At 40.2% G+C, this 23,695-nt stretch overlaps 4 protein-coding genes across 6 annotated transcripts; 2 read left to right on the top strand and 2 right to left on the bottom strand.

The window, feature by feature from the left end:
• Window positions 1-522: 522 nt before the first annotated feature.
• Window positions 523-5,221, top strand: LOC104450136 (vicilin-like seed storage protein At2g18540). The gene is made up of 8 exons (XM_010064575.3): window positions 523-1,258; window positions 2,768-2,813; window positions 3,487-3,536; window positions 3,648-3,689; window positions 3,857-3,970; window positions 4,533-4,611; window positions 4,709-4,780; window positions 4,865-5,221. Exons 1-8 carry the CDS (start codon window positions 594-596, stop codon window positions 4,910-4,912), a joined length of 1,116 nt encoding a protein of 371 aa, XP_010062877.2. The 5' UTR covers window positions 523-593; the 3' UTR covers window positions 4,913-5,221.
• Window positions 5,222-8,929: 3,708 nt separating this feature from the next.
• LOC104450135 (ethylene-responsive transcription factor ERF070-like) lies at window positions 8,930-9,613 on the bottom strand. Its single transcript, XM_010064574.3, has one exon. It carries the CDS (start codon window positions 9,611-9,613, stop codon window positions 8,930-8,932), a length of 684 nt encoding a protein of 227 aa, XP_010062876.1.
• A 4,821-nt stretch (window positions 9,614-14,434) lies between these two features.
• Window positions 14,435-15,191, top strand: LOC104450137 (diphthamide biosynthesis protein 3). The gene has a single exon (XM_039315857.1). It carries the CDS (start codon window positions 14,615-14,617, stop codon window positions 14,861-14,863), a length of 249 nt encoding a protein of 82 aa, XP_039171791.1. The 5' UTR covers window positions 14,435-14,614; the 3' UTR covers window positions 14,864-15,191.
• A 4,157-nt stretch (window positions 15,192-19,348) lies between these two features.
• Window positions 19,349-22,943, bottom strand: LOC104450138 (recQ-mediated genome instability protein 2). 3 transcript variants are annotated; one of them, XR_005552262.1, is made up of 6 exons: window positions 22,806-22,943; window positions 20,952-21,147; window positions 20,750-20,858; window positions 20,482-20,543; window positions 19,860-20,135; window positions 19,349-19,757 (listed from the first exon to the last, which is right to left on the bottom strand). XR_005552262.1 is itself a non-coding variant. In XM_039315856.1 (5 exons), the coding sequence occupies exons 2-5, from the start codon at window positions 21,099-21,101 to the stop codon at window positions 20,028-20,030; spliced, it is 429 nt and encodes a 142-aa protein (XP_039171790.1). In that variant the 5' UTR covers window positions 21,102-21,147; window positions 22,806-22,943; the 3' UTR covers window positions 19,349-20,027. The 3 variants fall into 3 exon arrangements, 1 of the variants encoding a protein (XP_039171790.1); XR_005552263.1 differs by having other exon boundaries at window positions 22,747-22,943; XM_039315856.1 differs by having other exon boundaries at window positions 19,349-20,135.
• Between the last annotated feature and the right edge of the window lie 752 nt (window positions 22,944-23,695).

A 23,695-nucleotide genomic window follows, 5' to 3' on the forward strand; every position in this document is an offset into this window, starting at 1 on the left:
TTGATTAAGATTGACTCATCAACAAAGGAATAATAACATAAATGACTCATAAATTTTGGCTTAATGTGCAATAGGATTTCTAAACTTTTAATTTGTTTCAATACGGTCCCTAAAATTTTAAACCATTCTATGTGATCCTGAAACTTATGGTACATATTCAATATAATCATTAAATTTTATATGGAAATATTTAATATTTTCCTTCTATTAATTCAAAACCATGGACAATAACATATTGAAACAAATTAAAGTTTGAGAATAATATTGGATATTGGATTAAAATTTCATGAATCGCATTGAAATAAATTAAAATTTTAGAGATCATATTAGATATCGGACCAAAGTTGATTGACTGTTTATTTCATTTTTCCATCAAGAAACTAAAACCTAGTGGCACGTGATGTAATAAGGGAAAATGTATAGGTTAATTTTCGGAGTTTTGAAAGAAACAAGCAACTTATGGCCCAGAAATTGTCGGGCCTCGACTTGTGGGCTTTTTAAATAAAACCCTCCGATGGAAAGAGCGTACCGATTTTCTTTTCTTTCCTCTTCCTTTCCCAGAAAATCGCCGGAGCCAGAGAAACCGAGAGAAAATGCGAGAAAGGCCAGACTATTCGGCCGAGGAGGAGGAGGGGGAAGAGAGAAAACCCCGGAGAAAATCCCGAGACGCTCCCGAGACCGACGGGAAAATGCGCGAAAGCTCCGAGACCAGCAAGAGATCGAGGGAGAGCTCCGACTTGGGGAACGGAGAACGCAAATCCAGCAGGAGGAGCGAGAAAACGAGAGGGAGCTCGGATTCCGAGGAGATTGAGGAGAGGAGAGGGAAGAAGAGCGGCAGGACGAAGAGGAGGAGGTCGCGGCGACGGTACAGTAGCGAGTCGGGCTCCGACGATTCGGGCTCGGAGGATGCCGATTCGGAATCGGAATCGGAATCGGAATCGGAGGGTTCGGGTTCAGTGAGCGAGAGTGAAGAGGAGAGGAGGAGGAGGAGGAGGAAGAGGAGAGAGAAGCGGAGGAGGGAGGAGGAGAGAGAGAGGAAGAGGAGGAAGAAAGACAAGGAGAAGAGGAGGAGGAGGAGCAGGAGAGACGATGATGAAGGAGAGGAGGAAGAGAGAAGCAAGAAGAAGAAGAAGAAGGAGGAGAAGAAGAAGAAAGAGAGGAAGAAGGGTAAACAGAAGGAGAGGGCCGAGAGAGGCAAAACGGGTGCAGTGACCAACTGCTGGGGAAAATACGGGATCATCAGAGAAACTGACATGTGGTGATGATTCTATCTTCCATGTTTGAAACTCGATTTCTCGTGCTATTTCATGCCTCTTTGTCGATCCTAAAAGGGGAAAAGGTTGCTACTTTGTTGAGCATGTCTGCAATGAGTTTGCTTGTCGTATTTCATAGATGATGAATGGTTACCGTGTGAATGAAGGAACCTCATTGAATAGGTTTTTCTTTTTTAATTATTTTTATTTTTATCTTTTCTGTCTAGGGCTTACAATTATTTGCTGTTGGTATTGGATGAATTATGTGGGCACGAGTGGTTAAGAAGAAGATGAAGACAAAGTAAACTATTTTAATCTGTTTTTGAGATGGCCATGTCGGTAGCGCTGGACTGTAGACTGTAATTGTTTGCCACTCTCGCTGTTTGTTGACCATTGTGCTTTGATCTCGCAGTGAGATTTGTGACCTGTTGCTTGTAAAAGTGAAAAAACTGTATTACTCCATTGGAGATAGAGAGACTTGCTTGTGCCATCAACAGCAACATTCAGTTAGTTTCTCTTTGTGATGAATGACAGCATGACAAGGATAATGCTTCTAGCTCTGCTTAATAGATGATCGAGTTTGACTTAGGGATCACAACACAAGTCAGAAGGATACTCACTCTTTTCGCTTTTTTTTCCTTCTAAAACCATGTTATGCAACCCGGATGCCCTTACCCAGTGCTTTACACTGTGCTGTCCATTCTTATCAGGTGTTGAGATTTGATGAAGTTGATAATTATATGTCCATTGAAAAAAACTTACTCCAGGTGCTTTGCCATCAACAGCAACATTCAGTTAGTTTCTCTTTGTGATGAATGACAGCATGACAAGGATAATGCTTCTAGCTCTGCTTAATAGATGATCGAGTTTGACTTAGGGATCACAACACAAGTCAGAAGGATACTCACTCTTTTCGCTTTTTTTCCTTCTAAAAACCATGTTATGCAACCCGGATGCCCTTACCCAGTGCTTTACACTGTGCTCTTCTCTGTCCATTCTTATCAGGTGTTGAGATTTGATGAAGTTGATAATTATATGTCACAGACAGCAGAAGTTTTAGTTGACTATTTCTGTTGGAGATGTATTAGAGGACAATCTCAGACTCCTAGCAACAAAAGCACAAAATGAGACAATATCAGACTGGATTAAAATCTGATTAGGATTAGAATGCCAATGATAAATGGAAGTATATGTTGGGTTGAATGTAAATCAAAATTTTATCTTTTCTTTGTATTCCTTTGCTGAGATTGGATGGGAAAGTATTCCCTTCGGTGAGGCAATCCTCCCATAATGCAATAGGTTCTGGTGGAACTCTCTGATTACGATGAAAGTCAGAACTTGAGTTTATTTTATAACTCAGTATAAAACTCTTTAACAACTATTTACAACTTTTACATGTTTAAACTGGAAGGGCCAATCGTCAAGATATGGTTTCTGCAGCCATGGATTTCCATGGTTTATTAATCATCAAGTTATTGATCTTATTCTAATGCATGGACATTAAATTCTTGCAGGAATAAACGTCCTGAGTTCACTGCTTGGTTAGCAGAAGTAAAAAAGGTACTTCCTTGGGGTTCATTTCGCTTCCGTATTTAATTATTGTACCCAGATAGATGCACATGTCTGTAGGCTGCCCATGATGCATGTATATCCTGAGTAAGACACTGCTCGTGCTCTTTTTTTTTTCTTTTTTCTAGTGGGGTACAACATTTTTTAAACACCCACCCCCAAAAAAAAAAAAAAAAAAAGAAAAGAAAAGTCTCTTTCTTTTCCCAGTGACCCAACTGATGCACCAGCAGTGAATCATACTTTATCTTGAAGAGCTTGACATACTTAAGCTTTAGATAGTGCCAAAGCTCTTGATATGACTTTTCTTGCTTCTTGGAGCGAGGACCTCCTTGTATGGAAGATAAAAACTGAACTTGAGGACAGAGACTTATTTTACTGACTACATTTGCCCATTAATCGAGGTAAATAGTACCCTCGACTACCCCCAAATCAAAAAGTAAATAAAAAATGAAGGCTATGTAAGCTTTTTGCTGTTTACTTCCCTACAATTTTTCCTTCTATCCGTAATGTTTGCTGCAACCAAGTCATCTAACATGAACAGCTTTTCAGGAACTTAGTTTTCTCAAATGCATATTATTTTGGTTCTGAAATTACGTAGTATTGTTTCATTGAAGTGTAGTGAAATCTTTTATGCATGTTCTATTGCTTATGCATTGCATTGCAGGTGAACCTGGAAAGCCTGGCTAACTGGGAAGAGAAACAGATGTTTAAAGAGTGCGTAGATACTTTATTTATATATGACATGAGTCTTATTTTTACCAAACGCATTCTTTTTTTCTCGCAATTATTTTGCCATTATTTAAGATACATGGACGTATTTTGCAGGTTTATGGAAGACCATAACACAGCTACCTTCCCTTCTAAAAAGTAATATTTCTTGGGTTATGCCTTTTGTTTTCATTATAAGTATTTTAACCTAAGTATATTATTCCTGATGTTTTGACTTATTATCCTGGAGGATTGTCTCTGATTATTCGGTGCCTATGCTTCACTCAATGAGTTTTAAGTCATATTCCTCTTGTGTTTGATTGCAGGTATTATAACCTCGATGCTTATCACCGACACCAAATGGAAAAGGAACTGAAAAAGGGTCTCAAGAAGGTTGTCTCCAAAGAACGCATAGTTTTCAATGATGAAGAACAGCGCCGGTATGTCCTTCTACTGCAAGTTAGATTTTATAAATATATCTGTTGCTGCTCTTTACAAAAGATGAAAATATTGTTAATTAATTATGGCCTCAATGTCTTCTGTGATCGATGATATTATCCGTGCATTTATTTTTGTTATCTTCCAAAAGGGTATGAAAAAAATGAACATGTGGCAATTTTAAATGATCAATTGGCTTGGAAGTGGGAAAAAGATTACAAAGAGCTTTTCTTGTCATGAAAATTTGCTTTGGTACACGTATTAGTAATGATTGGAGTTGATCCTTGTCGTTGGAGTAGATAAGATGGTTGTGTCACAGTAGCACCTATACTCTCAAACAGCAAGAGTACAAGCAACTTGCCTTGTAATTTGGGGCATTTCTGTAGTTTTTGCTAGAGTACTAACATATAAATGGTTTATCAAGTGACATGGCAAACTCTCTAATGGGTACTTGAAGAAGTGTGCCATATTCAAACACCAAAAATTCTGTCTCACCACTTTCGTAGATGTAATGTTTCTCACTGCAATCAATCACCTTTCTGTCCTTCCTCCCCTCCTATCCAGGCAAGAACTGATGGTAGAACGTGAAAGGCAGAAAGAGCAGGAGGTTGAAACTTTGAAGCGTTCAATGCAGGGTGGAATGGTGAGTCTAACTTCTTATCTAGCTCAAGTTATTTTAATTGTTTCTGCAATTATACATCTCAACCTTATTAATTATTTAATTTGAACCCGGATACCAGGCACAAGCAATGAAAGAACAGGCTCTATTGAGGGAAGAGATGGCTTACCAATATAAGCTTGGCAACTTTGAGGTGAATGTACATACTTTTGAGTACGTGATTAATTATGTTTTTGTTAGTGCCTAACTTTGGAAATTATAATAACTCGTATTGTAGGCTGCAGCTGCCATTCAGAGAAGATTGGATCCAAATATTGCCATGTGATGCATCATGGCCGTGCTCCGCCCTTGTCCTCTTTATGAATAGTGACGAGACTATTCATTTGAAACTCTCTCCTTGTGATGTCACTGCCTGATGCATCAGCATCACCTCAAGTTTTTGGAGATGAGAGGTCGGCTCTTGGATGTACAAAGTAGCTGCGCTGTTACTTGCTCTTTCCAACTGCGGTGCTCTTATTTATCCTGAAATATGTAGGCTTTGGGGTCTTTTTCTATATGGTGCTAAGTAAATGAAGTTTGCAAGAAAAGAAAGACTGTTTTCAATATATGATATACTCAGCATTATAGACGGCCAGCCTGGTGCACAGCAGATGTGGGGAGGCTCTCTTTCTCTTATTCTGACGATTTGCACGTGACCGCATCTGAGAGATGAGGGGGATGCTACCTGGACGAGCATCAGACCCTCGTGGCAAAGAAAGATATCCAGATTTAGAGTCCAGAAAACCGTGTCTGGAAATTCTGAGTTCCGCCTTAGGAATGGGTGACGAGAACGAGTGGAGAGAGTTAAGTCGCTACAAGATCCGCTCGATGTGAGAATTACAAGTTGCAAGAAAGAAAAGAGAAACGTGTAATGACTCGAGCGCACTTAGGATTAGATGCACCAAAGCCTTTGACTCTAGAGGGTGTCTTAGATATGCACGCCACCATACAAGGAGAAAATGGACGGGAGGCACGTTATCCCTCTTTTTCAAAGATTGATATCCGCTACTCAGCTAACGTGACTCAATTTGTCGTGTACGTCTCAATCACTCGGAGGGGTTTAATTGACTCAATAACACCTCTGGCAGATTAGAAAGTTCTGGAAGCATACTCGATCCTTCTTTTTTTTTTTTTTTTTTTTTTGGGGTCTGAAAACAACTTTAAGTACGAACTCATCCTTAGAAGTACCCTTTTCTTCATTACACAATCCACTATCTTCCCGGGTGGCTCTTTCATGCTCAACTGATGAAGCGTTTCTTAATTTGCCTGAGCTTTACGTGGGTAAATCAACACAAACACTGCAAAGCGAGGAGAGGGAGTAAAGATACAAGAGTCGACTCCAGAAACGGATGTCTATAGTTGAAAGTTTCTTGAGCTTTGCTTGTTGATCAGGAAACGGAGAGAAAAGAAAGAGAAGGAACGTCAAAAATCCTATGTTTGGACGCGTGTGGAGTAAGAATGATGAGACGAGAATTCAATTCCGTAAATAGACTTGATTATCTTTCATCTTATTCTCTCTTTAAAAGAAAGGGCAATCTTGAAACGAAATGGCAGCATTTGCATTTCCTTCCATATCAATTTTATCGCTCTAACCAAATGTCAGATAATTCTCTAGGAGACTCTGAGTAAAACTTAGTATCCAAACGCTTCGCTATGCCAGCATTAACAAGCATATCAACAGGTGAACTACTTCCCTACAAAATGTGATGAATTTTGAATTCAAAATGAAAGCTCAATAACCTTTTGATAGTGCAAGACCGGTGTTATCCACTCCTCTCTCTAGATTAACAAGTTTGGTAATAATTTTGAAATCCATCTCAATAATGACTTTGTGGAAACCTCCATAGTGCCCATAGTTCAACTTGTGAAGATGAACATATTCCAAGAAATACCCACCAGCGCATGGTCGAGTTGGTGAGGAGAGTCCTTCCTTCCAGCACAAGGAGATCGAGAGTTCGAATCTCCAATTCTATTTCACCCTTTAAGTAAAGGGCCACATGGTGGTGGGTTCCTGTGCTAGTCCCCCTCGAGGTATAATTGCGATTACTCGATGCGTAAGCCCAGTGAAGGAAAGCGGATCCTCGGTTACCAAAAAAAAAAAAAACATATTCCAAGAAATGACGTAAAACCACCAAGCCAGTCTCCCCCTTCATTACGAAATAATCTTCCGCCTCCTGCAAGTCCGCGATTACGTTTAGATGCTCTACGTTTAGATGCTCCATCCATATTCAGTTTAATCCATCCTCTAGGATGAGGATCCCAAGCAGCCATATAGAGAGAAGTATGTGATCCACTTGTAGACAAGTTGATCATGAATGATTTCCTTCGTGTGTGAAAGGATTGTTTGTACACAGTTGGAAAGAAAAACAAAACTTTATTGAAAAAAAGACTTGTTTCGCCATTGCCCAAAAAGCCACATACTTGCATTAAACTAGTACTCCAATTATAGTGGGAGTTAAATCTCCATATGTCAAGTTGAATTTCAACCATTCAGAATCATTAATGGAGAAGAACCCTTCAAGACAATTTTGTGGGATGAGATCAACCCAAATGTTCCTAATGACAAGACAATCTCGCAAAACATGCAACGTTGTTTCCACTGAAGATTCACAACGCGGACAGTAAGAATTACGTTCCATATTGCGAGAGGTCTTCAATTCATTGGTCAATAAACGCGTATGCACTAGTAGCCAGAGGAAGATTCTAATACGCTGAGATCCCCTCCACTTCCATATAAGGGGCCATATCCTATCAGTTTCTTGAATGTCGATCCCTGTGAAAATTTCACAAGCTAACTTAATAGAGAAAGATCCACTGCGATTACCTTCCCACAATAGAGTATCTTTCTCATCAGATGCAATTGGCAGTTGACAAAGCCATATATCCTCACAAGCATTAGGCCCCGTGTGCATCACCTTTCCACGTATCATGTTGCAGCATCACAGCCTCCTCCTCCGCAAAGCAAAACAAGAACCTAAACACAACTTCGGCAATGCCAAGTCCAAACGTCTCCGTATAAAACTAAAGAAACGATCAAGATAATTTCAGGGCACAGATGAGAGGCTTTCAAGTTCTGCAGAAGCCAAGTCTCCAAACAAAATACAAACTCAGATTGACAATCTGTTCTAAATGTCATATAAGCAACTAATCCTAAGTTGCTTGCAGGTAGCACCCTGATTGCAAATCTGGGGCTACTTGCTCATGTAAAGATTTTATCCCAAGTTCATCACCTCAGACCAGTGTGGATTTGCTAACATGCAAGGTCTTCAACACCCCCATCTACCTTTTCCCAAAGTGGGACAATGACCTCAAATGTATCTTCCTATTTACAAATCACTGTGAATGTGGAAAAATATGTCACATTGATCTACTATTGCAACGAAGATGTTTACCACATTTCAAGTGCATTGACCACCCCGCAATGCGTGCTCCAGGAAGGGAAAATCTTCTACAGGTACCACAAGAACCATGGTTCATGGAAAACCTGCAAAAATATGCAAGAACAAGCTCTTTCCGATGGAGTAATAAATTCCTTAACTTCTACTATAAGAGGAAAATAACGCTTTCATACTACAGACTCCCAACATTTGTTGCCATTGTAACAAATAACCCACTGGTGTAGATCAATGAAGAGTCCTGCCGTCTCCAGCCATTCCTAAGCGAGCAGAGAAAAGTAGCTCACATATGGCTTGACTCCTTTCTGAAATTCAGTGAACATCTCTCTGAAAATAAAACCTCCAAAACAACATAACTTTTGAAATTCTGCGGCATAGGTGCCACATGCAAACTCAGTGTTGCCAAAAGGAAAATTACCAAACATGGTCCCCATACGTTCACAGCAAATCCTAATCAATCCAGCTACTTAAAATTGCCGGGCATCGAGTTTGTGTAATTACCTTAACAAACACGAACGAGTCTCCAAGGGAACAAGAAGAACGAAAAAGCAAGTTTCTTCACAACCGCTATCCCTTGATCTTAAATCTTATTCACCTAAGCATGTCTAGCAGAAGCAAACTGTAAAAGAGATAGCATCAGAAGCATCATAAACAATCAGATCATGGGGAGAGAGCAAGAGATTCCCACAGAAATTGGCAAAGGGCACATGAGACCAAGGAAATAAGGATGAACAGGATAGAGGATAACCCACGACACCGTCCATATACAACAATCCATGTGGATTTCAAACACACGGGGAACACCATGTACATAAAACATGCAGACGCGCATAGCGAAATCGATCTACCTACTACCAGATCAGCATAATTACAAATTCAAAAAAAGGGAAAGAAAAGACCGAATGGAATCAAGCACAACATCTGTACAGCTTGTTCTTCTTAAAAGGCAGAACAGCATGCTGGGAAAGGCCGCATTCCTGCTTGGAGAAGTTAGTTGGGGCGTCGGGCCCGCGGAGGCGGAGCGCGGCCCTGTCGTAGACCATGGCGGCCTCCTCCGCCGTGTCGTACGTGCCCAGCCACTGCCTCAGCCTCCCGTCCCTTATCTCCGCCACCCACCTCCCCCACGGCCTCCGCCTCACGCCCCGATACTTCCTCGATCCCGCAGTCTCCGCCGTAATCTTCGCCGCCGCGGCCGCAATTGGCTGGAATTCCGGCCGCTCCGGCCGCGGCGGCTCGATCCTAATCTCGTTCACGTAGCGCTTGACCTTGCGGCTGGGGTGGTGCGGCTTCGACCGCTCCTCGAACTCCTCGTCGCTGGACGTGTCCGTAGCGTCGCTGTCGGTGACGGAGATCCGCACGACCCGGACGCCGCTCCTCCTGTCGGCGATCGGCGCCTCGTTGGAGCTGTCGTCGGTGGAGATCGTGGAGTCCGACTCGACCTGGCTCAAGGGGGAGGGTTTGTGGCGCTTGGCCCCACAGGCGTCGATCGCGGAGGATGACGACGAGAGGGTCGTCACGGTGGTCTTCGTGGTGGTGGTGGTCGCGGCGGCGGCGACGGCGGTGGCGGTGGCCGATTGGGGTGAAGTTGCCATCAAAAGTTGGTGAATTGCAGAGAGAAAAGGAGTTGCGACCGGTGGGAGGTTAGGGTTAGGGCTCGAACTTTTTCGATTTGGGGGATTTGAAATTTAGGGCGTTTATAAAAAAAATGAAAAAGAAAAAGAAAATAAGAGCTCGCAATTCGGTGTCCCGTCGGTTAGGGAATTTTTGGCATCCGATTCGAGAATATTCATCGCTGCTCATGTCGAAACGACGTCGCTCGGCGCCGCGATGAGAACGCTAAAACTGGGCGGGCCGACTTGGGCTCCGCGGTGCGTTTTGGATTAGCCGCATCCGGAAAGGGCATATTCGCTCCCGCATGTATATTCCCGCCCCTGCCACCGTAATATTCCCCTCTCTCTCTCTCTCTTAAATGCGGTCCGTTCGAGCACGGCGGAGATTGAATTTTTGCAATCTTCCGAGTCAAACTCAAACTTCTTTATGGATTAATTACATGTGGGTCATGTGCGAATTCGATTATTTCGCTCGATCGTCATGTTTCAGGCTTGTTAGGACGACCCATTTTGATAATAGGTTTTTTTTAAGTCGACTTTGAATTGGATCATTTGTGTGTGGGGAGGTGCTTTGAGGAGGGATTTTGCGCGTGCATGCGATGACATGAATGTTAGGTGGTTTTTTTTGTTAGGAATTTCAGGTAGGTTGGGGGTGAACTAACGAAAGAGACAAGGAGAATGGGTTTTTTTTAATGAGGAAATGTCATGTCTCCGGTGCTAAAAAGAAGGACGAGTTGATGATGGAAGAAACATAGAAAATTTATGAGGAGTCCAGGATTGTGATTTTTCTCTTTGTAATAAAGCGTGTGGGGTTGCATGGATGAAGTCCATTCAGTGCCCAAAGAGGCCAAGGGGAATGAATAAAGGCTGCCTGGTATTTGTACAAGGGTCGCGCGCGAGAGGTTTGAAGGCTTACCAAGAGTTTAGCATTGGGCCTTAAAGCAATATGAGAATGCACTAAGAATATTATTGAAAATGCACATCAATGTTTTTTTTTTTTTGTCAGTTCTACTTTATACTCATTCTCGTATTCTTCGCATACGCCACAGGCGTAAAGAGTCGAAATCCACTCCTAAAAATTACGCGTCCCCACCTCATCTCCTTGAGAAGATGGGGATTTGAACCTCTCACCTCCCCCTTCCATGTTGGAATGGTGACCATTGGGGCGAATCCCAGTGCTTGCACATCAATGTTCACTCTTAGATCGGATTGTAGATTTGCGACAGAGTTATGACTTTCCTCGAGGCCAGCCACCGAAAAGAAAGCTGATGAATTAGGCTTAACGCGGAATTATCCAAGCCTGTGCTAATCGTTGTTTTGAGGTTTCAATTTAAACAATTTAACATGCAATTTAATTCAATTAGGAGTCGTCATTGATTTATTGAATTAAGCTAAGAATTAAGCTAAATAAATTTAACGCCCTTTCAATATATTTTCTCATTATTTTCAAAAAAAATATTTTGCAAGCAATTTTGGCAAATTTTAATTCTAACAACTCACATCCAATAGGTGATCATACATGTATGCAATCAATAATGTAGCACGTGATATATCAAAGTAATAAATAAATAATTTCTAGCATTATGGCAAAACCTCGATGCATTAAGCAAAACATAGATTAACATCCCAATATTTGCAAGATATTAATTAAAAAATTGTTTGAATAATCTAAACATGATTTCTAAATGCAATGAAATTTAGTTCTTCTTGGGTTTTTCTTCTTCTGGATGCAACTTTATCTAAATTATGTCTATGCGAATTCTAAATCGAATTAATGACACGTGATATGAATTATAATGTAATTTATATGGAACCTAATTCTAATGACGAGTAAAGGAATTATATATTAATCTAACATGAGATGCAATGACATGAAAATGATGACACGGCAACATGATGATATAGGCATTATGATGACATTGAATTTATGACATGGTAATGTGATAATGGCAAAGATGAAACTCCTTCTATATAAAGCATGCATCGTATTTTTTGGTGATAATCTTTTAGAGCTGCGATAGGAAACTATCTAAACGATGTGAATAACCAGCTTGTATTAGGAACTAATTTATATTAAATCATATTCTATTTAGGTAATTTCCTAATTAACTACATGGTTACTACATATACAATTCTAAATTAGAAATTAATGTCAACATAATCTATCCTAACAAGTAATGCAATTTTTATTTTTTTTGTAATTTTCAAGATTTTCAAGATGGGACGTTCGTCAATTTTGTTCTTGCAACAAATATCTTTCACCGAAAGTTATTCTTTAGTTTTTATTTATAAGGGATAAAGGTTCCGTGCTAATTCCAAATAGAGGATATTAAATGCGGTATAAATATTTGAACTCCCAGCTTGAAACAACGCTGTATAATACCAGGCTAAATCAAAATCCAACCTGACATTAGACCCACTAACTTTGAAATCAAATTTAAACTATATCGGAATCTAATCGACCTCACAACTTATGGATAATTAGATACAATACTGAAATTTAATCAATGATAATGCACCAAGATAAATGACACAATGTCGGAATTTAATCAACGATGCTACACCAAGGTATAGATACACAACGAAATCTAATTAACGATGGGAATCCGAGAACTATAGCTATGAAAATTAAAGATGAAGGGACAACATTTTGATAGATTATCAGGGGCCTTTTTGTTGAAGGGCTTGGTAACCGCTTGGCACTTATATGCCTTTTATCCACGTTCCTCTCCCTTCACGAGTTACTAGTCCATTTCCTTTTTAACTGCCTCGATAGTGCTTTGATGATTCCCTGTTTATCGACAACTATTTCATGGCTGGGTCTTCAAAATGATAATTGCTTCTCAACCGCTTATACTCTTGTCACCTTTCTAAATCAAATACTTTAATCATGTCCATTAAAGTTTGCCGCCGAAGCCGCTTGAACGGCCACTAGATATTTGTCATTGTATTTTAACAATTGAACACGTGGCAGTCTCCTGCCTTGCCTTCGATCATCGAATTTTTGTCCTTACATTCGTCGATAATCGGTCATGTAACAATGATTCCCACATACATGTAACTTTGTTTGACTCATTATTACATCCTCCACACTCGTGACAAGCATGTAACGGTAGGATGATTTTGAGTGTCAACAAATAGTTTCCTAAATTAATAGCATGCAATATTCAAACTCAAATAATAAAAAATCCACCACATTCAAAATAGGAAATAATGACAATTGAAATCTGATCTCGAGACCTCGACTATTATGCTCTACTCAAAAATGAGGAGTTCTTGCTTTGATATGCCTAAAATATCAAATTATATCATTTTAGAATTAAAATAATATAAATTAGGCAACTGTACATTCAAATTGGAATAGGTTAGGCAATTACCTAATTTTGAATCTTTAAGTTTAAAGAAATCAACGGCAAGGGGCTCATGGCCACCAACAAGGATGATAGGACCAGCGCGACACAACAAATCATTGGGAACATGCAGCAGAAACCAATACTTTTATTTAAGAGAGAGAGAGCCAAGTTTGAATCCGTTGACCCATCTTCATTGAAAAGTTTGGATTAATAAATTATTATGGGCTAACTATGATATATTAATTACTCCACATCACATTAATTTTTTTATATTGAACTTGTCTCTTCTCTAAGAAAACTCGCGCATGCATCTTAATAATCCCCCTTACGTGAGAATGGCTCAAATTCGATCCTATCAACATATCTAGTTGAGCTCATTTTTAATTACTTCACATCATATCAATTTTTCATTTGGCCAAGATCTGGCAATACAAAGCCCAGTTACTCCCCGAGTTCTTTTTTTTTTTTTGGCGGTCAGAGTCCCCCCCCCAAAAAAAAAAAAAAAAAACGCGCGAAGAGGTGTATCCCAATCAACCAATTTTTCCAAAATTAAAACACCCCCATGTGCTAAGCTTGTGACATTTTCGGCTATCGTGGGGAAATAGCGGGCTTGGTCGAATTTTAATTGGGGCGGGCCTTCTTCATATGACTTAGTTGAATTCGGGGCCTCCCTGCTTGAGGCTATTTAGCAACAGTCCAATGCAATTTGTGTGGGCTTAATACCATTAATACCAATGCTCCTGGTTTGCATTGTAATTAAAAGATATATACTTGTTTAGGGGTCGATGCTCAATTTTGTTACGCAATGAACGCCTAAATATGTCAATAGGTAGTAATTGGAGAGGTTCTCTTATAAATGGGAATCCGACCCCCTCATTTAAATCATTTAAGTCATTTTACTAATGTCAATATTGTCGAGAGTTTCTCGTTATCTCCCATGCCAAATTGGCGAAATAAATTATTATATAAACCACATTCTTTGCACAAAAATACGAGACTAGATAAACACATGATTAGCCGAGAGAAGTATAAAGACATCCTAGAATTTCCATTTAGTTTCTATGGCTACACTAATAATTATTTTTAAAAATATATATATTTTAAAATTATTTATTTTTCATAAAATAAATGGAACTAATTTTGCGAAAAATATGACATTTCTTACAGAAAATGTTTCAGTATTTTTCTAAACAAACCAAACACCAAAAAATGAGGAAAATATTTTGTCAGAAAGTACATTTCACAAAATAAATGAAGCCTAGGATGGAGAGGAAATCTGGAGGGGGTGTTTCGACTGGGAGTGTGCGAAAGATATTTGTAAAAGTAAATATATGTAAGAGGTTATTCGTAAATAAATAAAAAAGCGAAATATGTATTTAGAATTATTTTTTCAACAAATCACAAAAAAATAAATAAAATTGAACGAATAGGCGAAGAGGGAGGAACCGACCTTTTGCCCCTTTAGTCCTATATTCAATCTCGCGTCTCCGGGCACCGCCGACTCTTCCATCCCCACGCCATCTCCATCGCCGCCGATTCCCCCAAGGAAAAAGCAGGGCGGCCAGAGAAACCCTAGCCCCGGCGAAGCCACACGAAATCGAGAGGACAGAGAGAGAGAGAGAGGGCGGCCATGTCGTACGACGACGTGGAGATAGAGGACATGGAGTGGAACGAGGAGCTCCAGGCGTACACCTACCCTTGCCCCTGCGGCGACCTCTTCCAGATCACCAAGGACGACCTCCGCCTCGGCGAGGACATCGCCCGCTGCCCTAGCTGCTCCCTCTACATCACCGTCATCTACAACGCCGAGGACTTCGCCGACGCCGCCGGCAAGAAGAGCCTGGAGCCCTCCAAGCAGCAGCCCGTCGCCGTCGCGTGAGTTTCGGGTCGATTCTCGGGAGCCGCTGAGATTGTAACGTCGGTTAGTTTTAAGGTCGGTTTTTGGGCGGGGTTGGATTTAATTCTTAGTTGAGGTCGAGGCCTATTGTTATAGTACCGTGATTCTGCGGGAATAATGATACTAACCTATTGATTGATATACGACGGGTTCGTGGAGTGGTCCCCTTGTTCTCCATTCGATGGTTTTGGATCTTGTTCTTGTTTAAGTTTGGATCATCCGGATGCGATAGATAGATACGTACTGCTCTTGGTTTCACTTGGTGTTTGCATACGATTCGAAATACAACGAGGTTGAGGTTGCTTCCTCCTCCTTGATCTTTACGACGAAGTGGGAAAGATCAGTTATTGATTTTGCAGCAGTGCTATTTCTGCTTCTCTTGTTGAGAATCCCCCTTAGTAGTGGGTTTGGAATGTGATTGCGGGGAAATTGTGATCTTTATATTCAGCCAGGGTCTCTGCAAGAAAACTTGGAACCATGAAGATAGCTTCTGAAGAGTGAAATTTGCTACTGTTTAGGATGTATCACTCGTTCCGTCTTTTCCTTTGGCCATAATATAGAATAATGTCGAAGATGTTTTGAATAATATGACAGTGTTGATTGATCTTGCCTTGTTCCTGCTTTGTCAATCTTGCCTAGGAAGGAGATGCATCTTGATTTTGATGGGATTTTTCATCTGCATCTCCGTAATAACAAATCCATCGTTTAACAGGCCACTCTTTATTTTTTGCACCTTCACAATCTCTGTGGTTTTTCCTTCTACGTACGCTGCACCTGCTAGTGCTTGTTAACATTTGTTACTTCCTATTCGAGGTTTCGTGGGTTTGTTTCTGTACATGTTAGTGAGGACTAGGCATTAGAGTAACGTGATTTACAAGCAATTTATGAACTCTTGGTCCAGTCAATCAGGGTGCTGCTCCCCCCATCAGCTATTGTGTTGTTGAAATCATTGTTACTGAAACATCTTGCATCATGGGCGTGTGGTAATCTTGAGTATAATGTTAGGTAGTGATCTGATTTTGTTGTAATAGACCTTGCAAGAATTACACTTCTCTTTAGCTTATCGAGAAGATTTAGAATCTTGGGTTGCTTTTATCTTGAATTCTCTTATTCAGGTTTGGTATCTTGCTCTGACTTCCCATAGTCTTGCAATGTTTTTCTTTGGATATTGCTTTTCTTTCCTTCCTTCTTTCCTTGTACATTTATGATGTACTTGAATATATTTTTTATTTTAATAGAATCCTTCATTATCTGTCAAAACGAAGTTATAGTACTGCTTTGTTCTGATGTACAACAATAGGGAATTTCATTAATTAGATCGAAATCCTGTATTAAACTGAAGGTATGCTGATGGTGATCTTCGTGGTCTCATCGACTCTAGGTCATTTTCTGTAGTTGGGTTTATCTTTTCTGGCCATATTGCATTATTGTGAGATGCATCATGACATTTTTGGGAATGTCTCTTTTAATTTATGCTTATTGTGTCGGCTTCTTTTTCCTCAAAATCAACTTATTTCTGTCTAGCCGTTTTCACATATTTTAGAACCTCAACATTTAGTAATTGTAGGACCAGAAAGGGAAACACTTAGAAATTCACTTGATGGCTAGCAGCCTGTTATTTTGATTGGGTGAACAGAAAGTTCAATGTGCTTTGAAGTTCTCTGGAGGGAAATCAGCTTTGTCAACTGTTGTAAACTGCATTGTGATTATGCTAATGGGGTGTCCAAATGCACCATAAGTTGTAGAAGAAATGTGTAGATACTTCTTTATGCGGTTACCTGTGTCCATTCAAGGGGGGTAAAAATAAGAAATGAGAAGTATGTGAGTGAGCAGTTGCGGTTTCTAATCTACTTGCGATTCTTTGATTAAGCTATTTACATATATCGCTGACTTGAGAAGTATCATACGCATATTGGCTATTTACGTTGAATAAGCCAGAAGAATCACCTCATGGCTTCTGGAAGTATCATTTGCCGTACATCAACCAGTAGTATTTTTTGTGCTTTGAGAATGTGGATTTTCAGTCCGTATGAAGTTGTATGGTAGGAATTAATCATGATATGTCCAACTGGGAGGCCATAACGTATAGGTATAATCCGAATCGAGCCTAGTAGACATGAGATGATTTGGCATCATATCCAGGGGAAAGCTTGCTTGTGTGGTTCCCCATGGTTTGGTTGAAGCTTGTTTTGAGTGTGTCTAGAGGCTTGCTCTTTCTAGATGGACACTGAAAACATTAGCCAAAATTTGGACGTTGTTTTCAGCAATCTTCATTCTGTGGTAACGCACGCAACAAGCACCGAAGCAACATGATAAATCACCAGATTGGACTTCTGTCTTTTGTGGAACGTCCTCTGTCCAAGACTCCAAACTAAAAGACCCTCTCTACTTTCTCCGGAGCTTCCATGGAACTTTGTAGGGCCCTTGGTGCCAGGACTCGCTGTCGCCTTGCTTGGTTTACGACAAATCTTAAACACATCAAGAAGCAACTTCCTCAAAGGATCGAGCAACTTCAAAATCATGACTTTGGTATCCATTCACTGCCTCTGGTCCCATATTTCAAGCATTCCGAGCTCATCCACGTGTTCTCATTCTCTATCTGTGCAATCTTTGCGCAAGTGGTCGACTTCCCTTTCACCTGCCTTGCTTTCGAGGTCCATAGCATCGAGCAAACGACTGTGTTTCTCAACCTTGCAATATTCTCTGGTTTCACTCTTTGCGCCGAGATCAACCAAAAAACAGGGACTTTATTGGAAGTTAGTGGGTGTTCTTGCAGCTTCTGTTTTTGGTCAAGAACTTACCCTTGCTTCATTTCCATTCCAATGATTATGTTGGGACTTGAAGGGCGCTACCACTGGCAATTGCAGCTCGTAGCGCTCGTCTCTTTTCTCTCGGCTTTGGCTGCAATATGTTTTCCCACCAGTTTCCTGGCATCTCTAGTCCTCGCCATCTTTGTGACCTTTCAAGGTTGTCGGTTCTTCCTTTGCGTACCAGAATGCGTGCCTAAGGTTTGGACGGCACTGTCTGCTCACACTAGTGGATAATTAGTGCACGGTGCCATAATTTGCGGCTCAGGCAATGCAGACTGCAGGGTTCGAGCCCTTGCTAACTTGCAGTTCAGTTGGATACTTGCAGGGATTCTGTTTTTGACAGGAAGCCTGTGTATGAAATTGGCCAGTATATATACGGAGAGAGGGCAGCATACGGAGTACAAGCGACTTTTGGGTAAAGGTGCCGAGTTGCCTCTTCGAGGAATGAGCTCATAAAGTCCATCTAATCAGAGCTCAAAGATAGAATCAACAAAAGAGGCATTTTGTTCTCTCGTCAGCATAGCATCATTCTAGCGGTAGTAAAAACAAATTACCAAACTTCTATAACCATTTGCCTCCAGGTAATTGTACTTCACAAGTTGAAGAACTCTTGTATATCTTCAGTATTTCTTCCTTGCATATCACTATTTCCTCTGCTAGCACTTCTCCGGGGAACTGCACTGTCGTCCTATCTAAGACTTCACAGTTCTCCCCAACAGGTACCTCGCCAACTTCATCTTCTCCCTCCAGAATCCAAGGTGAAATGAGAAACGACTACGGATATTCTTTTCCTCGCAAATATCCTTTTTGGATTCGTCATCAATTCCTAGCCAGAACCACCAGAGGTCCCAACAAGAACACGAATGTATGAGACAGTATCGGTGGAAGTAATGTAAATTCACGCGTAGGGGAAAGAACCTCATTTGCTAGCAAAAAGCACTTCTAGATTGGGCATACCCCTGTCTAACTCAGGTAGCAGCTTCAAATCTCGAGACTTATGGAACTCAAGGCGCGGAGCGGTTAAGTGATTGGAGCCCACCGAGAATTTGCGCAGCGGAGGGGGAGAAGATAGGCTTAGTGGCTTACCGGATGGGCGGCCGCTTCATATTCTGTCATTTCTGTCTATGGAATATTGCGTCGCTACAAGCTCACTGTCCATGAGGTGGAAATGCTTGTGGGCTTTACTCTCGTTTATCGGCCTTTGTGTTCAAATTCTGTTATCGAGCAAACATGACATCTATATTTGTAAACCATATGTTCTAGTTCATTTAAAGTTACTTGGCAATTTCTTTGTTTGTTTTCAATTTTTTGCCTGCACTTAGTCTTTGTAATTCGAGTTTTACAAAGCTTCATGTTTGATGGCATATTTAAATCCATCTATTTCTTTTTTCTTTTTTTTTTCGGTTTGAAGTCAGATTTGATATTTTAATTGGCCATGGATTGATTTCTATTAGGCTTTAATCATCGAAATTATGAGGTTTCTAGAGACCACGACTTGACGCAATCACAAGCGCTCACGTGGACATTGCGCATTGGATAGGCCCAATTATATTTAAATTTAATTAGGCAGTTGGGTCTAACTTGTCTCAATAAGCTTTTATTTTTGCAGAAGTTCGAAATCCATTATAATCTTGTGGAAACGACACAAATCAGGAAAATAGAATGAAAACAGATCAGAAGAGGCACATTGTCATAATCAGCTCCATAACAAAACGTTGAAGCACCTCCTTGTTTTCTCATATCCAATTACATTCTAGCAGCGGGTCGAAAACAGAACATTCAAACTCCTAAATCGTTCTTCTTCTCCAGAGAATTCTACTCGATAAATCAGAAAAACGTTTTATGTTACCTTTGGTGTTCTTCTTACTTCGTTGTTTCCTCCACAAGATCAGAGTTCGCTCCCATTCTCTGCAAGACTTCATAGTTCTCCGACAAGAACGCCACCAGCTTCATCTCATCCCATGAGCAATTAAAGCCACTGAAAATAATCGAGACAAGAAAGAACTAGGAACCTCCTCAGATTCCCAAGCTTCCTAGTCGAATTCCTCATGGGACCTTAAAATGCTCTGTCGGAAGCCACATAAATAAAACGAGAAAGAAGAAGAAATCAATGAGAGTATTCTAGCATAAGTATTCTAATTTCAGTGTGTTGGTGAAGAAGCACTTACAGTGATAAATAGATGCAGCTGTGGGCAATCGAATGAACCTCGAATTCATTACTTAAGTCAAAGTATTGCATTGTCCAGGGATAGATGGTAAAATTAAGATGCATTGCACATATTTGGGACACGAAGGAGTGAGGGAATTTCAAAGCAATAGTAAAAGGCAATCCAGTTTTACTCCTCGATCAATGGTTTGTAAAACAATCTGTAGGCTTCAAGAACTTCAAGATACCACATGGCCTCTCGATCCGGAGATGCTGAGAGATCAACCATCTTGTGAACCTGATGATTCAATTCAAGAATGCATAGATCAATTTCTTCCCTCAAGAAGCAATGAAACTCCAAGTTCTAAAAAAATCCTTAACCAAAGGAACGTTAACAGAAGAACGCAGATTGTAGAGGAGTCTTTTTCCCCGAATATTGGTCTATCATATCAGACAAGTCTATATAGTTCATGAATTATTCATAATTTACCAATATAATTAGATAATTTATTAGTGCAATAATGGAGTTCACACATGAATGACTAACACATTTGAAAAATTACCATTACCTATTACATTATTAATCATGTATAAAAAAATCCAAGACTCCACATCACGGTTTTTTAGAACTTTCACTAACATACCTTAATCATAGGGAGCTCTCCTTCACGCGCAGAATATGCTCCAACAACCATCACGTACATTCCTGCACGTTACGCCCACATTAAGTGATAAAACCAAGTCAAAAAACAAAAAACAAAAAAACAAAATAAAAAATGTGTTTCCTGGTATATTTAATTTTGCCAAGAAAAAAAAACAGAAAAACACAGAAGTCAAGAGTAGTTTAGTAGTTCACAGAGGAAGAATGCAAAAAGGCACCAGAGGCAAAGAGGCAGGTGATTGATTGCTGACCTGCTTTCCAGGGGCGGAGGCGAAACTCGCTAGGGAGAGAGAGCTCGATGACTCCAGTGCCATCATCAATCAGCAACCGCTCTTGGTCATGCACCAAAACCAGAATGCCCTGCATTGGAGTTGGTGTATGTTTAAATCTAACATCTGTGTAATTGGAGCAAATGGGAACGGCAAGGAGAGAAGGAGAGATATGCAGACGTACCTGTAACCAGGCTCGCTGAAAGAGGAGGCCACCGAGAGTGAAGGCATTGGGAGAAGAAGACGAGGAGGAGGAGGAGCAGGATGATGTGGCTTCAACGGCCTCCTTCAACTGGAAGCTCAGCAGTTTTAGCGCTGCTAAGCTGTAATCCATATTTTTCCCTCTCCAGAGCCTCTTTCTTTCCTTCTCTCACCAAAGTCTAGCAGGAGGAGGGAAAATAGAAACGAAATGATTTTAAATAGGATAAAGGGCAAAAAAAAAACTTGTCCTGAAAAATCAAGTTATATTGCAAACTGTAGTTCACGCGTATTTATTTAAAAGAAATTCGTGCATCATAAAATATGAGCAGACAACTCATTTTGGCACCATGAGAGTACCAAAAACTTCTTGTAGCATGACAATTTTCAAGAAGCAATGCCTGTTTAAGTTCTCCAGTTGAATACTGCAACGAATTAAGAATGATAGACTAGTTCAAATATAACAACTGCAAGTTTTCTATTATATGTGCTCGAATGGGGTCAAGTGAAAACAGGATATTGAGGTTCACTAAGAAGGTGCAAAAGTCACCGTGTTAGGTATTGAGGAAGAGCATTTCCAAAATACAAGCCATGGCAAGTGATATGGATGTAAATTTAAATCTGGCATCCAAGAAGAACAAGCTTGAACTAAAAAAGAGCAAGCACAAATTATCTTTTATTATGAACCATTGCAAAAAAGTCTCCAATGATGTATTGAGGAAATAAGTGGCAGACTAATATGTCCAGTTATCTTCACCCATCAAGTCACGACACTTTGTGCAAAAGAAAAAACTGGTAAACCCCACAAGCGCCTGAACCATGTCCTTGGATCTCCTCGACGAAAGACGATGACAATAATGAAACAGAGGTAACAGCCTAGTCTGCAAATGTACGATTGCACTTCCCTAGAGTATTCAGATGTAATATGCCAACTATCACAAATTAGATATTGAAAACCTAACTTACGGCCAGGTCCCCAAAAGAACAGTGAAAAAGAAGTTACACATGTCAATGATCACTTTGGAAGGAACAAAACAAACAACCTTTTGAAGGATTTGAATCTTCTCTCCCAATTCATTCTGCTTACATTTAATAGATTATGGTCTACATGTATCAAACTCTTGTAATGTACTTTCATCTACATAAGACTCTTTTTGGTGTCTTGTATGTTCCCAATGTACTTGAACAGGTTCTATCAATGCAATTGCTTACCTAATCAAAATAAAGCATCTAAGCATATTAAGTTCGATCATTTCGACTGACTTGACCTCCTAATTACGAAAATGTCATCTGAGATAGCCAGTCCATCAAACCCAGCAAATCAACGGAGTCGGTGGCATGGAGACAGACCTCTAAACATAACCCTAATACATTCACTCGGCTCTCCACCTAATGCAATACTAGACTCTGAAAACCAGGATCGAATCACGCAAAGCCAAACGGAGACTCGGAAGTCCGCACGGAGCAAGCGATTGACTCCAAAGTCGACTCAACTTCGATGCACTGAAACTGCAAATGCAGAAGACCGTCGCATCGCAGGACCGCGACGAAATATCGATGCTCATACAGAAATGGCGGCAAATCGGCAGTCGCCGTCGCGGCCGATTCAACCAAAGAATCGATCGAGATCAAGCAAAGCCGAGCCTCCGAGAATCAAGAGATCGAGCCAAAGGAAGGCCAAGCGGAAATCAGCGAATCGGCGATGCAATCTAGCGGACGAATCTTGACGTAAAAAAGATACAGAAACCAAAAGAAATGGCGCGCAAAAGCGAAAACCCGACGGATTCAGATAAGCGACGGGAGATGCAGCTCCGGCGAATCGCGGCCGGAGATGGCGTACCCGACGACCAGCGAAGATTGCAGCCGACGAGATGGAGGATCTAGGGCCTTCACCGCTCTTCAGCGCCGCCGCGAGCTCAACGGACACTCGAAGCTCTTGCTTGAACTGGAGCTATTTTTTGGTGGTTTCCCATTTACTTTTTTTTTTTTTTAATTTTGGAAAACTACGGAAAAGGGTTTTTAAAAAAAAACTAGTAATTTACTAGCCTCGCAGTTTGCGCGGAATACAATAATAAATCAAAAACAACAAAATAAATGGGATCCCGAATTTATGCAATTCGATTAATGCGCCTACTATTCGTCTCTTCAAATTTAGTTCAACCAAAATCCAGTCTACGCGTAGCGTACTATATTATAATAATTAAGTATTAATTCACATTTATATTCAATAGTCCTAAAAATATCACATATTATTAAAATAAGATATTTTTAGTTCAAATATTTTAGGTTTCTATTTATTTCATCATTTCGCATATTTTATGGGATATTTTCTCTTTCAATATTAAAAAGGTATATACAAAATTTTACCTCACCATTTGAAAGGCTGAAATGTAATTGGACGAAAAAGCTCACCCTCATATTAGGCGCCAAGCAAAATTGCTTGCACCAGTTCCCAATAGTATTAATATATCTACTAAACCTAAATTTGGGTTCGAACAAAAGAATAAACTTAAATTTGGGATTCATAATTTCCTTTTTCCTTCAATGAAATCATGTGCAAAAACAATCTCTCGACCAAATGCATCATCCAATTTTACTCAAATGGGATTTACAATTTGAAAATAGACTTAATACTATAAAAAAATTTAAATTTATATATTAATAACAAATTTAACTTAAATTAATATTTTAGTCGCCAAAAATATGAAATTAACAGTAAATTTAGTAATC

This window comes from Eucalyptus grandis, chromosome 6 (genome assembly GCF_016545825.1).
Source record: "Eucalyptus grandis isolate ANBG69807.140 chromosome 6, ASM1654582v1, whole genome shotgun sequence".
In the NCBI taxonomy this organism is placed as follows: Eukaryota; Viridiplantae; Streptophyta; class Magnoliopsida; order Myrtales; family Myrtaceae; genus Eucalyptus; species Eucalyptus grandis.

Excerpts from the sequence above, each read along its gene's own strand:
- LOC104450137 (XM_039315857.1), top strand. The coding sequence starts at position 14,615 with ATGTCGTACGACGACGTGGAGATAGAGGACATGGAGTGGAACGAGGAG.
- LOC104450138 (XM_039315856.1), bottom strand. The coding sequence starts at position 21,101 with ATGGATTACAGCTTAGCAGCGCTAAAACTGCTGAGCTTCCAGTTGAAG. Across the intron at positions 20,544-20,749 it reads CCTCCGCCCCTGGAAAGCAG|GAATGTACGTGATGGTTGTT; the intron begins GTCAGCAATCAA and ends CGTAACGTGCAG. Across the intron at positions 20,136-20,481 it reads GAGAGCTCCCTATGATTAAG|GTTCACAAGATGGTTGATCT; the intron begins GTATGTTAGTGA and ends TTGAATCATCAG.
- LOC104450136 (XM_010064575.3), top strand. The coding sequence starts at position 594 with ATGCGAGAAAGGCCAGACTATTCGGCCGAGGAGGAGGAGGGGGAAGAG. Across the intron at positions 2,814-3,486 it reads GGTTAGCAGAAGTAAAAAAG|GTGAACCTGGAAAGCCTGGC; the intron begins GTACTTCCTTGG and ends ATTGCATTGCAG. Across the intron at positions 3,537-3,647 it reads GAGAAACAGATGTTTAAAGA|GTTTATGGAAGACCATAACA; the intron begins GTGCGTAGATAC and ends CGTATTTTGCAG.
- LOC104450135 (XM_010064574.3), bottom strand. The coding sequence starts at position 9,613 with ATGGCAACTTCACCCCAATCGGCCACCGCCACCGCCGTCGCCGCCGCC.